General features: G+C 42.8%; 1 protein-coding gene across 3 annotated transcripts in view; it reads left to right on the forward strand.

The window, feature by feature from the left end:
* The first annotated feature begins 1,420 nt into the window (after positions 1–1,420).
* The window catches only part of DDL (SMAD/FHA domain-containing protein), a 72,210-nt gene continuing 58,982 nt past the window's right edge, over positions 1,421–14,648 (forward strand). Inside the window, exons 1-3 of one of the 3 annotated variants that reach the window (XM_089419830.1) lie at positions 1,421–1,656; positions 2,096–2,205; positions 2,377–3,204. In XM_089419830.1, the coding sequence (XP_089275956.1) occupies positions 2,386–3,204 (819 nt within the window). In that variant the 5' untranslated portion in view covers positions 1,421–1,656; positions 2,096–2,205; positions 2,377–2,385. The remainder of the gene's footprint in view (positions 1,657–2,095; positions 2,206–2,376; positions 3,205–14,648) is intronic. The other 2 variants (XM_089419822.1, XM_089419834.1) reach the window with 2 other exon arrangements.

A 14,648-nucleotide genomic window follows, 5' to 3' on the forward strand; every position in this document is an offset into this window, starting at 1 on the left:
CCAAGAGGTTATGAGTCGTTCAAGGACAAAATGGCATACTATGGCAATGTTGGACATCCATTCAACAGAAATCAAGGATATGAAGGAGTAGCGTATGGGAGTCGAGTCCGAGATGTGTATGGAGGCCGCGCAGTAGGGAGGGCAGTGCACAATTGAGGGACAGGGACCTGTGTAGGTGAGAAACGTTACACCAGATTATTATGCAAAGGACAAAGAGCATAGGAATGAAGAATATGGTAGATTGCAGAAATGACAGAAGGGAGTTACAAGGGCAAAGAGGGAAGCCAAAAATGGCATTGGCTCTGATACCATGTCAGGCCAGGAGGTAACTCCTCAAATGAATTGTGTTTATTCATTAAGATTACTCATGGTTATATACATGAGGGAGTGACTCTTAGGCTTCACCTCCCGTGGCTCTTTATTTTCCATTATTTACTATTTACATTATTACAAGTCTTCACCCAATCTCAATGATTAGGTGCCAACATGTACCTAAAAATAATTGAGCAAATGAGAGTAGGTAGATGACCTAAAGTTATCTTCAATGAAGGCACGAGTGAAAGAAAGAAATCATGGACGAGACAAAACAACAAATGGAGCAGAAATGGATATTTACCTCAATCCTTGTCCCACAAATAACAAGAAGTTAAAGAATTTTGTTATGCAAAAGCTTTGTAAGTGTATATGGGGAAAATAGTTAGGCAGAAAGAAGAAGTACTATGTTCAGGAATTCAATCCCACTTGTGATCTCCAACAAAAAGAGTACATTGGAGCTAGCATTCCATGGACATAAAAGATTCTTATTGGTCAATTAAAAACTAACTCGCATCAACTTCAGTGTGAAACAAGTCAGTGGAAAAGACCTAAAAAAGCTTGGGAAGAATGGGTGTGTACTTTTTGCACTTCTGGCGCAGTGGAATCGGAAAAACATTTCATTTTGGAATGTGATGCTTTCAGAGATATTAGAGATAGTTACGACAATATATTAACATCGGTTCCTTGACATTGTCTTTACATTAAGGGGATGGTTAGAAGGTTGAGTCAACTCATCATTAATTTGAGTAAAAAATGATTGAATTGCAAAAGGCGAAAAACAGGAGGTTGGAGATTCCATAGACTATTTTTAGTCTTGTGGACATTACAAATTCATTCATTCATTCATGATCTGACTATCCATCTTGTTTTAATGATGAACCACATTAAATGGTTCAAATAAAATTCATTCATTCATTCATGATCCTATCCATCTTGTCCTATAATGAACCACATTAGGTAGTTTGTAGACAAAATGTCCTTGATGGAGTTATTTACCAATTTTTTCCTAACTCTTTCCATTAAAAAACAAATATTTTAATTAAGAAAAAGAGAAAAGGAAAAAGCAAAAAAATCCCAATTAGATCGCATCACGCCAGCTTGGAACTCTGCTATGAAATCAAATGGTGAACACTGCCATGAAATCAAAGGGCATCCGGTAAAGGATTGGCGGCAGCCATTCTAAGCCACGAATGAAAAACAATGCTATTGGGTGAAATTTCTTCATTACAATGCTCCACTCCGAACGTTGCAGAGTAACCAGATAAGCTCCGGCATAAGACACTTCCATTTGATTTTACGAGAGGGGAGAAGGGACAGAACCTAAATCTCTGTTATTCGTAGGTATGCTTTTTTCAGCAGTTCAAATTCGTTTCATTTAAACCCTGTGCCATATTCATTGAAATAATTAATTCCCGAGTTAATTTTGGTCCGATTAACCTTCAGATAGTGTTAGATCGATGCAATCTTATGCATAGCAACAAGAACTCTGTGGTGTATGTTATACTAAGGTTTAGGGTTCGGTGGCCACGGATGTCTGTTATTCACCAAAGTCTTTTAAGGGAATCTATTACATTGGTCTCACCTTGGCATTTCGTAGAGTTTACGGATAACTAGTTTGAACCCTTTTAAGCCTAGGCTGGTGAAACGTCAAGAGTCTTTAAAACCTTCGAGGTGCACATCTCCCAATTTTACAGGTTTTGAACCTATGTAATTGTTTTTAGGGTTTATGAATTACCTTGTTCTTTAAAGTCGTTGACTTCTCATTCTTGAATTCATATAGAGATGCAGATGTCAAAGGGTTTTGATTTGGCGGTGAATGTTGTAGCATTGCTATATTGATACAGTCAACTTACCTGCATCTCAGATGTTTTACACTTCATAGACATCAGGGTTCGAATATCATTTTTTTCAGCTTTTTGTCTCAGGAAGCAGATTGTTGCGTGAAAAACCTGTGATTTTCGCAAATTTTCTGAAATTAGACGTATTGTTGGGAAACATGTCCTTATTTATTAAGTACGTCATTTATATTTTTTGTATGTTTGCTATCATGTCCTTGTACAGGTTCTTTCAATGTCACCTGTTCGAGCCAGGTCCCCTGCACGTTCAAGGTCTCCAATTAGGAGGAGGTCATCGCGATCATTATCTCCCGTTCGGGGATGGAGGAGGAGGTCATCGCGGTCATTATCTCCCGTTCGGGGAGGGAGGAGGAGGCCATCACGGTCATTATCCCCCGTTCGAGGAGGTAGGAGGAGGCCATCACGGTCATTATCTCCTGTTCGAGCAAGTAGGAGGAGGTCGTCGCGTTCAAAATCTCCCACTAGTAGAAAGTCACCATATCGGCGAACATCTCCTGTTCCACCGAGGACAGCTGCAAGGACCAGGTCTCCCGGTGGAACAAAGGTTCATGTTCATGTGAAGTCTCCAGTCCAATCGAGATCTCCCATTCAGGCAAGGTCTCCTGTTCGAGCTCGATCTCTCAAACGAGCGATGTCCCCTAAGTCTCCTTCTCGATCGCCCTCTCCTCGCTCCAAGCGGATGAGACAAACCCGGGAAGGCAAGGAATTTGATAGAGTTAAGGATAGGGTGCATGACGGAAGAAGCATTGAGGACCATGACAGAGGCAGGCATAGAGATAAAGACAAAGGCTCAAGCAGAGACGGAACAAGGGAGGACAAAGGCTCAAGCAGAGACGGAACAAGGGAGGACAAAGGCTCAAGCAGAGATGGAACAAGGGAGGCAAGAGGGCGAGATAAGTACCTGGATACCTCTTCAATGTCTCCAAACGATCACAGACAAAGACGGAAACATGGTTCTCGATCACCACCTCATAGAAGTAACGAGCGTGGACCAGACAAGCCCAAAACTGCAAATGCTGGAGCTTATGACGAGGTATGTGGTCTACATACTCCTTTCTGTGCTTTCTCTGAAATAAAGCAATTGTTATTGCTCACAGATAAGAAAACGCTGGTGTTTACCTTTTTTTACACAAAAGAGAACTCTCTCTAGATTTTTAGGGTTTGTTTGTTTATATTCTCAATGTTAACAGAGTTGCGATTTTTTTTTCAAGGCAAAACCAAAGGCAAAAATGAAGCTGTAACTTTTGAAATCCCACTTTTCAATCAATTTTCATAAGAGCTGTATAGCTTTTGCTTTGAACTCTTGATATTTTTTCCTTGTAACTTCAAGTCCCCAACAGCAATGACAATACTAATATTCATCTGAATATTGTGCGCTGTGCTAAGTGGATCTATTTGTTTCTCTTTCTCAAAATGATCAATATACTATCAGTTTCATGTTCTCTAAGTACACATATTCATTTTAGCCAGCTTAATTGTTCTTCTAAAGTTAAATGAAACTTTTTAATGGGACAATGGGCTTTGGCATCTGAGAAATTTAGATGTTGGTTTTCCTTGCTAGCTTGGAAGTATTTCCCTCAGTGCGTCACATGCATTGTACCAGATTATCAGTTTCAATTCTTAACTTGTATGTCTTTTGAGATTCTGAGGAATATAAGTTGCTGATTTTACTAGAGCGCTGACATAACTAGATGCTTTTGAAATGCATTCAGTCAATCATTCTATTTGTTTGTCAATGACAATATCTCTATTAAAACATGCAAAGCAGAGTCACATAGACCCTGGAAACTGTATTGGTCTCAGAAATGGTTACAGGTTATTGGACCCTGGAAACTTTTACATTATGACCTTGACTTGACTCTTATACAAAACCCTAGAGCACTCAATGGGTGCTTTGACCTTAAGACAAGAGACCAATGGGCAATAAACCTATCTTAAAATAATTTTTCTTTTTGTTTCTTTTGGCAAGTAGAATAATAATTACGTCAAGTCATGGTCCAAACACAATTATCAAGACTGAAACTAGGTACAACTTTCAACACTCCCTCTTAACTGGGGAGGTATTTATAATTGTCCACAGGTACTAGGATAATATCATAATACTTCCATTGAAAAGCTCTCATAAGAAGAGTCAGATCGGTAAGCCATCTCATAAGCTATCTTTTCAGCTTATGTCAGTGCATCTCATCATATCAACTAGCATTGTCATATAGCAAGGCCTTGACTAACAACTCTATCTATCCACTAGACTAGAGCACAACGCTGGGGAGATAATGATTTATAGACACCTTCATCATTGCCTCTTAAGGTGCATACCATCCGAATGTTCACAAGGTATGTCCTTTTAGGAACATTCCCCTCTTGGAATTACACCTACTCAAGGAATCTCGTCTTTGACTACCCTTGCTTTTGGATGCCCTACCTCATCCTCAAAGAGTATTGGTTACCAAGACTACTTATTTTCCCAAGAAGTATCGGTCTCAGACTCTCAAGTGCTTACCTAGTCCTCCATTCTTTCTTCATAATGCGAAGACAAGAATGATGTGTCTATCTCTCCCTCTTAACTAGGGAGGATCTAGTCATTCTTTACCCATGAAAGGAATATATCCAAGCTCCCTTTCAACTATGGATTTGCTTCCAATATCAACTGTCTATTTTTTCGTGGAGATCATGGCACTATCAGCTGCTTGTAGGCCTCCTTTTATATCAACTTCTATGCACATCATGGAGCCATCTTCTTTCACAACTTCTCGTAGGGATAGGCCATCACTTTCCATATCATCAATCTTTACCTGCTGCATATTCATGAACCAGTCACTATGGAGCTTGATCATAGCTCCTTCTGAGCATCGGGAAAGTGATTTACCAAGACATGATCATCAAACCATCTTGCAACCTGCTACCATTCCTATCATCGTGGTGTACTTATATGTCATCAATTCCTTTGGGCCATATGCCAAAGTCATCCATTCAATTTATCACAATTATACAATTTCCGTTTGTCACATATCTTCCTGCGATGTATCTTCTCAAGTAGCATAATCATATCGAACCATCAAAGCCATCGGATCATAAAAGTTTCTTCACAACATGTCATGTCTTGTTTTCATCAACATCCTTCATCATACTTCCAATCATTAGGAAGAGTTCCCTCCGTAGTCATTAGTCTTTCATACCATATCAGATGTTGATTACTACAATCATGTCTTTAACCAGAAGAGCCCAAACAAATTCAAAGCATGCTAATGCAACTAGGCATAATTTTGCAACCTGCTCTTCCTGGACACTGAAACCATGAGTTGAATCAAAGAAGAAATTTAACACATGCATACCTTCAACTAGCCTGCTCCTCATGTGACATCATCATGTTGCAACTGTATTGTCAAGCCTCTAGGAAGCTTGCTCCAAATCTGAGAGAAAAATGTTGGCAACGTCATCATGTTTTTTTTCTACCAGGCGAAGAAACCTTCCCATGAAGTCTTCCAATGGAGGATCTTTAAGTGATCCTTACCAATTAATTGCCACATGAACCTTTTATTATCTGCTTAGATGACTACTATAGATGTATAATGAATTCTTTAGTATCCTGTTTGCCAATTCTTCCTTTCCATCTATCAGCTTATAATGCCAACCTTCCTAACTAGGCATCCATATTCACACAGTAGTTTTTCACATGAATCTTATTTTACAAATTGGAGAGCCCAAGAATCTAGCTTGTTTATTAAGTTACTATTTTCATGGTTCTTATAGTTCCCTTCTTCCATCATGCTTATCAAAACATAGAATCTATCCATCTTCCTTTGCTTTCTTCATGATGCACCTGCAAAGTTTATTGACAAAACTACCAAACAAAGCATGTAATAATTAAAACATGATGTTAGCTTGTCAATTTAGGGTATCCATGGAATTTTAAAGGATGGACTACTAGGTTTTATAAATGCCAACCATAGACCTAGGGACTAGATGTCATATAAAAATCATCATCCTTGTCCATTCATACTTGTCATATGCCCTAGATTGGGGTTTCTAAGCGAATCAAGATTAGGGTTTTCATATGGCTAGTGTTTTCACATACCATCCAGGGTTTACAATCCTAGACATGAGCAACTTTCAAAACAACGAAAACTACAAACCCTAGAACCATATATCCAACTCAACCCTAAAAACATCTCATGTTTAGACCCTTAATAAATATGCCATACATACATATCTCATGATTACATACCTTTGTCATAGAAACTGTTATAAGGGCCTGCTCTTCTGGTTGCCATGATTTCCTTATCGTCTTCGTCAATGTGTATGTCAACTCAAGATGTTCTTCACTGTATCTAATATGCTCTTTCTTGAATATATATGCTGCTGCTTTGCTACAAGACTTTAAGATGGGTCTCAACCAGAGATACTATGCCAAAGATCCTTTCAATTATGTTAACTCTCCTATCTTCTTGAGACAGGGACTTATCACTGTCATTGTAAGAGGATCACTGCCTGTAGCTTTCCTTCTAGATCTCGTCAACTTCTTTCATTTGAAATATATGTGCTTGCTAAGAGAGACACCTTGAATGTTGTTATATGTACTTGGGATAACCCTCTGGTTAGGGCTTTTCCGAAGTACTGATATATGCTGGATCAAAAATATATGAGTACTCATAATAGCTTCAGAAGATTTGCTTAGGTTTGGACTTTAGATATACATGCTCTTGGAAAACGAGGAGGTTTTTGTCACACTGTCTAGATTTCAAGAGTTATATATATATATATATTCTTGTAGACAATTTCCAAACATCAACCTTTTTTTTTTTTTTTTTCCCATAGGAAAAATCGTAATTTCTATTAAAAGGAAATTACATTTTGTAAATGCATTTAAGCGTATTCAAATAGAGAGGCACTGCCTATCTTCAACAAAATTATGTTCAGGGACATATGTGATCAAAACATTGATGCCTTGTCCACGCAGGGAGGTATTAGTGGCTGTAAATATACTGAATAGGAGTTCTATATATTAATTTGGCACTTTGCGAGTGTAGATAAAATGTCAAAAAGAAACTATGAATATTTACAGATGACATATATATGAAGTCTGTTCTTCCTGTGAGATTAGCAGAAATTAAATTTATACAGCGATATCCATAAATGGCCGATGGTAAAATTGGTAATGTGCACCATCACGCTGTTCCTGGATCAACCAGTTGTCCGGATCCCTGTTCGCAGCCTCTTTGGATAGCCTGTCAGCAGCTGTGTTCTGCTCCTTGTAAATATGATGGCATGTAAAAGAGTCAAATGATGTAATCAATCTCAGTGCCTCGTCCAGAATATGACTCAAAGTATAAGCATTGCATCTAGAAGATTTATTTAGCCAATCACAAACAACTTTTGAATCCCCAAATATTTGTAGATCTCTATAGTTTTTCTCCAATGCAAATTGAATGAGGAATTTTGTTGCGGATAATTCGACATAGTTATTAGTTCCTCTGCCGAATCCGATAATAATACTGTATGAGTGATGTGCAATATGAAGGATGGTGCCCCTGCCACACCCATTCTCCTGTGCAGTGTCGTCAAAGTAAGCCCACGGCCCCTGATAATCAATCGTCTCAGGTATAATGCTGCGTGATCGAGGGGGTGGTGCATCTTCGGGGATGAGGGAGTAATCAGCCAGCACGCGGGCAGCAATGGAGGGCCAGTGAGGGGAGTCATTCTGGAAGGTGAGTCTGTTCTGGGCGATCCAAAGGGCCCAACAGACAAGAAGATGGATGTTATGTAGCCTGGTAGGGGAGGCATAGGTGCACCAGTTCGTCCATGCCTCAAGGATAGATGCGCCCTCCCAATTATTGTGAGGAGCAGCGGAAAGTAAAATAGTATTCCAGAGATTCTTTGCCGCAGAACATTCCAAAAATAAATGTGAGACAGATTTGTTGCAGCATTTGCAGAGACAACACTAGAATGGGCCGTGCTGTGATCGCTTGAGGAGGTTGTCTCCTGTGGGTATTTTGTTTCTTAGAATGGTCCACATGAGCAACCTACTTCTTGGTGGGGCTTTGAGCTTCCAGATACTTTACCACCAAGCTTCGGGTGCATGCGGTCTACGGTCTTCGGTAAGAACAAGATATCCTTCCTTAGGAGTAGATCTCCCAGATTTGGAGAAAGCCCAGATAATCTCATCTTCTCCCTCGATTATTCAGATGTGAGCTTCAGTAAGAGCCCGAATATAGTCGTTCCAATACTAAATCCATTGATGTGGAATGTTCAGCCTGTGGGCCGATTTCCAAGCCTATTGGAGGAAGGTAGTATGGTCGACATCCTTAATATGGTTCAGATGGGATATGTTTGTTGCATGAAGATGATTTATGAGATCATTTGATAGCCTATGCATATTCCCACAGCCAATCCAAGGGTCAATGCCCACCCTTACTGCCGAACCTGATTGAATTTTCCAGGTAAGACCAGCTCTGATGGGATCTAGTGCTTTAATCACAACCTTCCATATGATCGATATCCCTGTAGTGAGTCTTTGGGGCCTTTTGATCGAGTCCATAATCTGTAACGTGGCAATGTATTTAGAGATAGTCACCTTAGTCCAGAGACTAGATGAAGTAATGAGTTGCCATCCGAGTTTTGCAGCTAGAGCGAAGGAGAAGTCCTCTAGCTTCTTAATGCCCCAACCCCCCCATTTTTTTGGTAGATTTAGAGCATCCCATTTTACTTAGGCGAAAATCTTTCTCGAATGACTGCCCTTCCAAAGGAATCTACAACAAAGAGCTTCTATCCTAGCTAGGATGCCTATGGAGATCTAAGCCAGTGACATCTAGTAGATTGGAGTGGCCTCCAAAATGCTTTTTATGAGCGTAAGTTTGCCAGCCCTGGAAAGATATTTGAAGTACCAGGTGTTAAGTCACATATCAGCTCATGGGCACAGGTGGTCAAAGGAAAGGACAAGTTCCCTCCGCTCATAGCGATGGAGGAAGTAGTGCAGACAAAGCTCGTGGAGGAAAGAACCCGACGAGCAAGAGAATTAAATCTTAAGGTAAGAGGACTCCCTACACCTCCCCCCCCAGCGGACCTAATGGAACTAGGGAACAGGTTTTTATGTGACACTCTCGACATACCAAACATAACCTTGGACAAAGCCTGGTTAGGGCAGGACTCTACCCTCTTCCTTAGGTTCCGTGACTCCTCAGATAGACTTCGGGTACTCCGAGCCAAGCAAAAGCTATTCTCTCTTTCGAATAAAGTGTTTTTAGATGAAGACCTCACAAGAGCTCAAGTAGCTGAATTGAAACAGGCCAGGGAACAGGTTGCAGTAGCAAGACATGCAGGGAAATGGGCAGTGATTAGAAACCTTCGGGCAGTTATTTGGGACACCTTCCCCCCAGGATGGGCATCCCGTTCAGGTAGCTCTAAATGATGGGCCTGAGCGGAGAGGAGGCGGGGCACGGATCTCTCGGTTCACCGCTGGAATGGCAATGCCTCCTTATGGTCTTCACCAGGCCTACTTTATGAAACCCTTAGCTCAGCAGACATCCTCCTGGTTAACAAGACTCATGCGAGCCCAGTCCGACCTCTCCCCGACATTACAGGATACCAGTGGACCGCAATTTGCAGATAGGTGACACGGAGTTCAGGAGGTGTCAGGGGATTAGGGGGTGTTGCTTGCCTCGTCTGTGATAGCCTAAGGGGCAGAGTATCGATGGTCGCGACCGATGAGTATGCCAGATTCATGTGGATTCAGATCAGAGCCAGAACATTACCTTCGAGAGACATTTATGTCGCAGTCTGTTACTTCCCACCTATCTTGTCTTCCTACGCTATTCACAATAGCTCAGATGGAGACCCTTTTACAGACCTGTACTCGGACATCACCAGGTTTTTGGCAGTAGGGGATGTCATTCTCACGAGGGACTTTAATGCCCGGACCAAAGACCTCCAGACTCCTATGCACTATCGGACAAAGGATATATTTTGCACTTGGGGGATTGACCTGACCACGATCGGCATGCACCGGACCTCCGAGGATCACGTGGGACCTTTCACAGCCTATGGGAGATATCTGCTACAGTTGGGAGAATCTCATGAGCTGGTAATTCTGGATGGCCTACCATGTTTCCCATCCTCGCAATTCTTTACCTGCAGACCATTTGGAGGTGGGGCAAGTGTGGTTGACTACGCTATTGCAAACCCAAATCTCCTCCCTTACATCAAAAATTTCTCGATCACCCCCATCCCTCTCGCAGATCATGCACTTCTCTCACTCTCTCTGCAGTTTGACCTCCCGAATCCATCTCCTACTCTTCCCCGTGGCCCTCCTAGGACCACCTTCCGATTTGAGGAGGGTGACCTCGATCTCTTCTCCTCTATCCTTAGATAGACACTCCCATCGGAGTCCCAGTTCGCCTCTCTCAGCTCTGCCAAGGACAAATACCAGTGCCTCTCATATGCAATTTGGAAAGTTGCGCTCCAATCCTTCCCCCTTCTACCCGTACCGCCACCACTTCCCGCAAACCGAGAAATTTCCCTATGAATAAATGGTATGACAAGGTATGCAAGTCTATGCATCAGGACCTCCTACACGCATTCTAGAACTCCTTACCAACATACCCAGACCTCTGTTCAGCCTACCGTCGCCTCCTTCGCTGCAAGAAGTGCCTTCTCATTGCCCATAGGAGACAGGTTCTTTCTACTCTCCTCCTTTGCTCCCCTAAAGATTTCTGGGGGACCATCCTTTCCCGGCGCTCACCTACCCCAGTCGACCTTGATCCTGCCTCAATGTTCTCTCACACCTCCCAGCTATATGACATTCCTGGGCAGCCTCTGATTCAGGTTACTTCCACCCCCACCTCCTGCCACCTTTTCTCCGACAAAGATATCAGAGAGGCAATATGGACAATGAATAGCAGCAGGGCAGCAGACGAAGAAGGCTTCCAGGTAGAATTCTTCAAGCATGGACTTCGCCCCCTAGTAGGATATCTGGTGGACCTTTTCAACCAGGTGGTTCGGGATGGATTTCCGGATGGTTGGTCACACCACATTATCTACCCGATCCACAAGTCAGGGCCTACTTCTGACCCCAACAACTACAGGACAATCATGGTTGGGCACACATTCTCCAAGCTATATGCTACAACACTCCACAGGACACTCTCCCATTTCCTTGAGCAGAGACAACTCAAGGCCAAGGGCCAAGCAGGATTCCGCCCAGACCACCAGATGATCGACCACATCCTTACTCTTCGTGCGGTGATTGAGGAGGCTAGGCATCGATCGTCTAAAGTGTACTGTTGCTTTGTAGACTTCCGGAAGGCCTTTGACTCTGTCCCGAGGGAAGATCTTTTCCAGAGGCTAAGAGAGATTGGCATTTCCTTGATTCTCTTGATAGCTATCATGCGCCTCTATGAGGCCGTCCTTGGCCGTCTTCTCACAGTTGGAAGAATGTCGGATTTCATCCGAAGCACCATTGGAGTCAAGCAAGGATGCCCTCTTTCTCCTACTTTATTCGGGATCTATATTGATGAGCTTGAGTCCTTCCTCCGGGAGCATATCCAGGATACAGATGGGTGTCTCCTTCACCAGGTCTTGATTTCCATCCTCCTCTTTGCAGACGATATTGCCCTTATTGCCTCCTCCCAAGAAGGCCTTCAGAGACAGCTGGATGCTCTCGCAGCTTTTTGTGACCGGAGGCATCTAAATGTGAACTTGGGTAAAACCAAAGTGATTATCTTCAATGGAGTCAAGAAAACCTTGGACTTCCACTTTCTATTTAAAGGAGAAGAGATCGAGATTGCCAGCACCTATACATATTTGGGAGTTTAGTTTTCAGGGCCTTGCTTCAGCCTGCGGCCAGCCCTTCAGCCTCGGATCAACAAAGGGTATGGCTCCCTAGCCCTTCTAGAGAGGCAGTGTTTCCGACACCATTTCCAGGACATCTCGTCCAAAATGAGCATCATGGACACTTTGATTCGCCCCACAGTGCTTTACGGCTCAAAGATTTGGGGTCCCTCTCTCCTAGAGTCAGATTGGGCTTCAGCGGAGCGGGTCCAGACCCTCCTTTTGCACCATTTCATTAGGTGCAAGCAGACAGTTCCTCAGCACATCATTCTAGCAGAGTTTGGGGCTCAACCTTTTCGCCTAGAGGTGATATTCAGGTTAGTGTCACTCTTGCACAAGCTTCGGGGCCTGGCATACGCGAGGAAGGGTAGTGACAGATACCCATACTTAGCATATTGCTCCTCAGTGAACATTGCCCGTATGCAGACAGGCCGATCCAAATGTTGGTACACCGGTGTGATAGAGCTTATGGAGGCTTTAGGAATCCAGATTGACCATCTCCCTCCTTTTCAGTACTCTCTGAATGCTTCAGGCCACCTCCTTCCCAATCAGTAAGAGCTGAATAAAATCATTAAGGAGGATATTTACAGACGATACATTCAGACTACATGGACCAATCCTCCCAATGGGTTGCGTCCAAAAATGGCCTTCTACGTGGAGCATTGCCTGGAGATTAGGCATGGGCTCATCATCAGACCCCAGTACATGTTCCAGCATTAGATGCATGCCCTTAGAATCCCCCTTGGGCAACTCAGAGTTGGGTCTCACAGACTTCGGGTGGAGACAGATCACCACATCGATAGGGCAGATAGGATTTGCGAGCTCTGTCACTTACATGAGATAGAGACAGAGACACATTTCATCTTCGGATGCTCTGCTTACTACGAGATTCGAGGTCGTTTCCATCGTCTCTTCAGGTCTTCTTGGACTTTGACCAGCTTCCTCAGATATGTTGATCTGAGATGCCTCGCACTTTATCTCCAGGAGGCCTTCAGATTTCGGGCTCGTTTTCTTTAGCCCCCCACCAGATCGAACACCACACAGAAGATCACGGACTTCTTTAGGGCGCTACCATCAGCGCGGGGCACCAAAAGAAACATTGACTGACCCACAGACATTGAGACCAGATCAGTGCGGTCCTGGCGGGGGGGGGGACACACCAGATTGTACCAGTGCTCCAAGATTGGATCCACCCTTGGGAGGCACCCTAGAACCTCCAGGCGACAACCCAATATGCCCATAGGACAACAGACTTTGACAAACTTCTCTCAGTTTTCTTCTCTCGACCTCGGATGTTAGGAGTAGGAACTGGACAGGAGACTTCTTCTTCTTCTCCTTCTCTGCTTCATCGTAGTGCTTTGTTTCAAAGCCGAGAGCTTCTAGCTTCTACATTTACATTTACTTAGATTTTAGATGTATTTTCTGCTTTTTAAAAGAAATGTTAAAGGGGACCGTTTGGTCCATCGACTTGGCATGATGTAATCATTGTAACCGACAGTCTCGTTGACCTATTATGGTCATTTGTTGGACATTAATAAAATTATCTTATCTTATCTTCTCCATTCTAGCAATGAGCCAAGTCCAGTCAACGATTCTGTAACCCAAGGGTTTTAGCTTGTATCCTAGGTATTTTAGACCCTCCTCTAGTCTCAGGGGGGTAAAACGAAATCTTTGCGATGCAAAATGGGTCTCATGTTGTGTGCATCCTGCCGTTGTCAGAGCAGATTTTGAATCAATGATAGTCATCCCTGTAGCCACTTGAAATAATGAGAAAGTAGCTTTGATGATTGACAAATCCCCAATGCCTCCATTTAGAAAAATCAAGACATCATCCACAAAAAGTAGATGTGTGAGAATACAGTACTCAGTGATTTTATTTCCCTGTAGTCTACCCCTTCTGTGTTCTTCTTTGATAAGTCTATTGAGTCCTTCCATGACTAGGAGAAAGAGTAATGGTGACAGAGGGCAGCCTTGTCGAAGATCTCTTTCTGAATAAAAGAAGGGAGATGTGCTTCCGTTAACCAGGACACTGAAGGGTATGTTAGTATCGTAGCTCATGATCCATTTAATAAACATGAATGGGAATCCCAGATGAGTTAACAACATTCTAATATATAACCAGTTTACTCTGTCGAAAGCCTTTGAGAGGTCAACTTTAAGGATCATACCTTTGCATTTCTTGATATGCAGAGTGTGTAATACCTCTTGTGCAGTTCCCACTGCCTCATGAATTTGACGGTCTTGTAGGAAGGCAAATTGTTCAGGTGAAATATGCTTGGAAAGTATGGGCCTCATCCGATTTGCAATAATCTTCGCTATGATCTTGTATATGCAGTTACACAGCGAAATAGGCCTATATTCATCATATGAGGTCGGGTTATCTGATTTGGGGATGAGCGCAATAAAAGTAGAGGTGAGAGAAGCAGCCAGCTTGCCATTTATCCTGGTATCCTCTATGACTTTTAGGAGGTCTGTGCCAAGAGTCTCAAAGAAAGCCAGGAAGAACTCAATTGTCCATCCATCTGGCCCAGGGCTTCTGTCTTTTTTGAACCACTTGAGAGTGGCTTCCAGCTCTCCCAGAGAGACTTCCTTTTTCAGTTCCCTTTCCTCCTCTTGATCCACAAATCATGGGAAGAGCTGTGCCACTTGAATAAT

This window comes from Pinus tabuliformis, chromosome 6 (genome assembly GCF_031772625.1).
Source record: "Pinus tabuliformis cultivar Carrire ecotype Pingquan chromosome 6, CPIR1, whole genome shotgun sequence".
NCBI lineage: Eukaryota > Viridiplantae > Streptophyta > Pinopsida > Pinales > Pinaceae > Pinus > Pinus tabuliformis.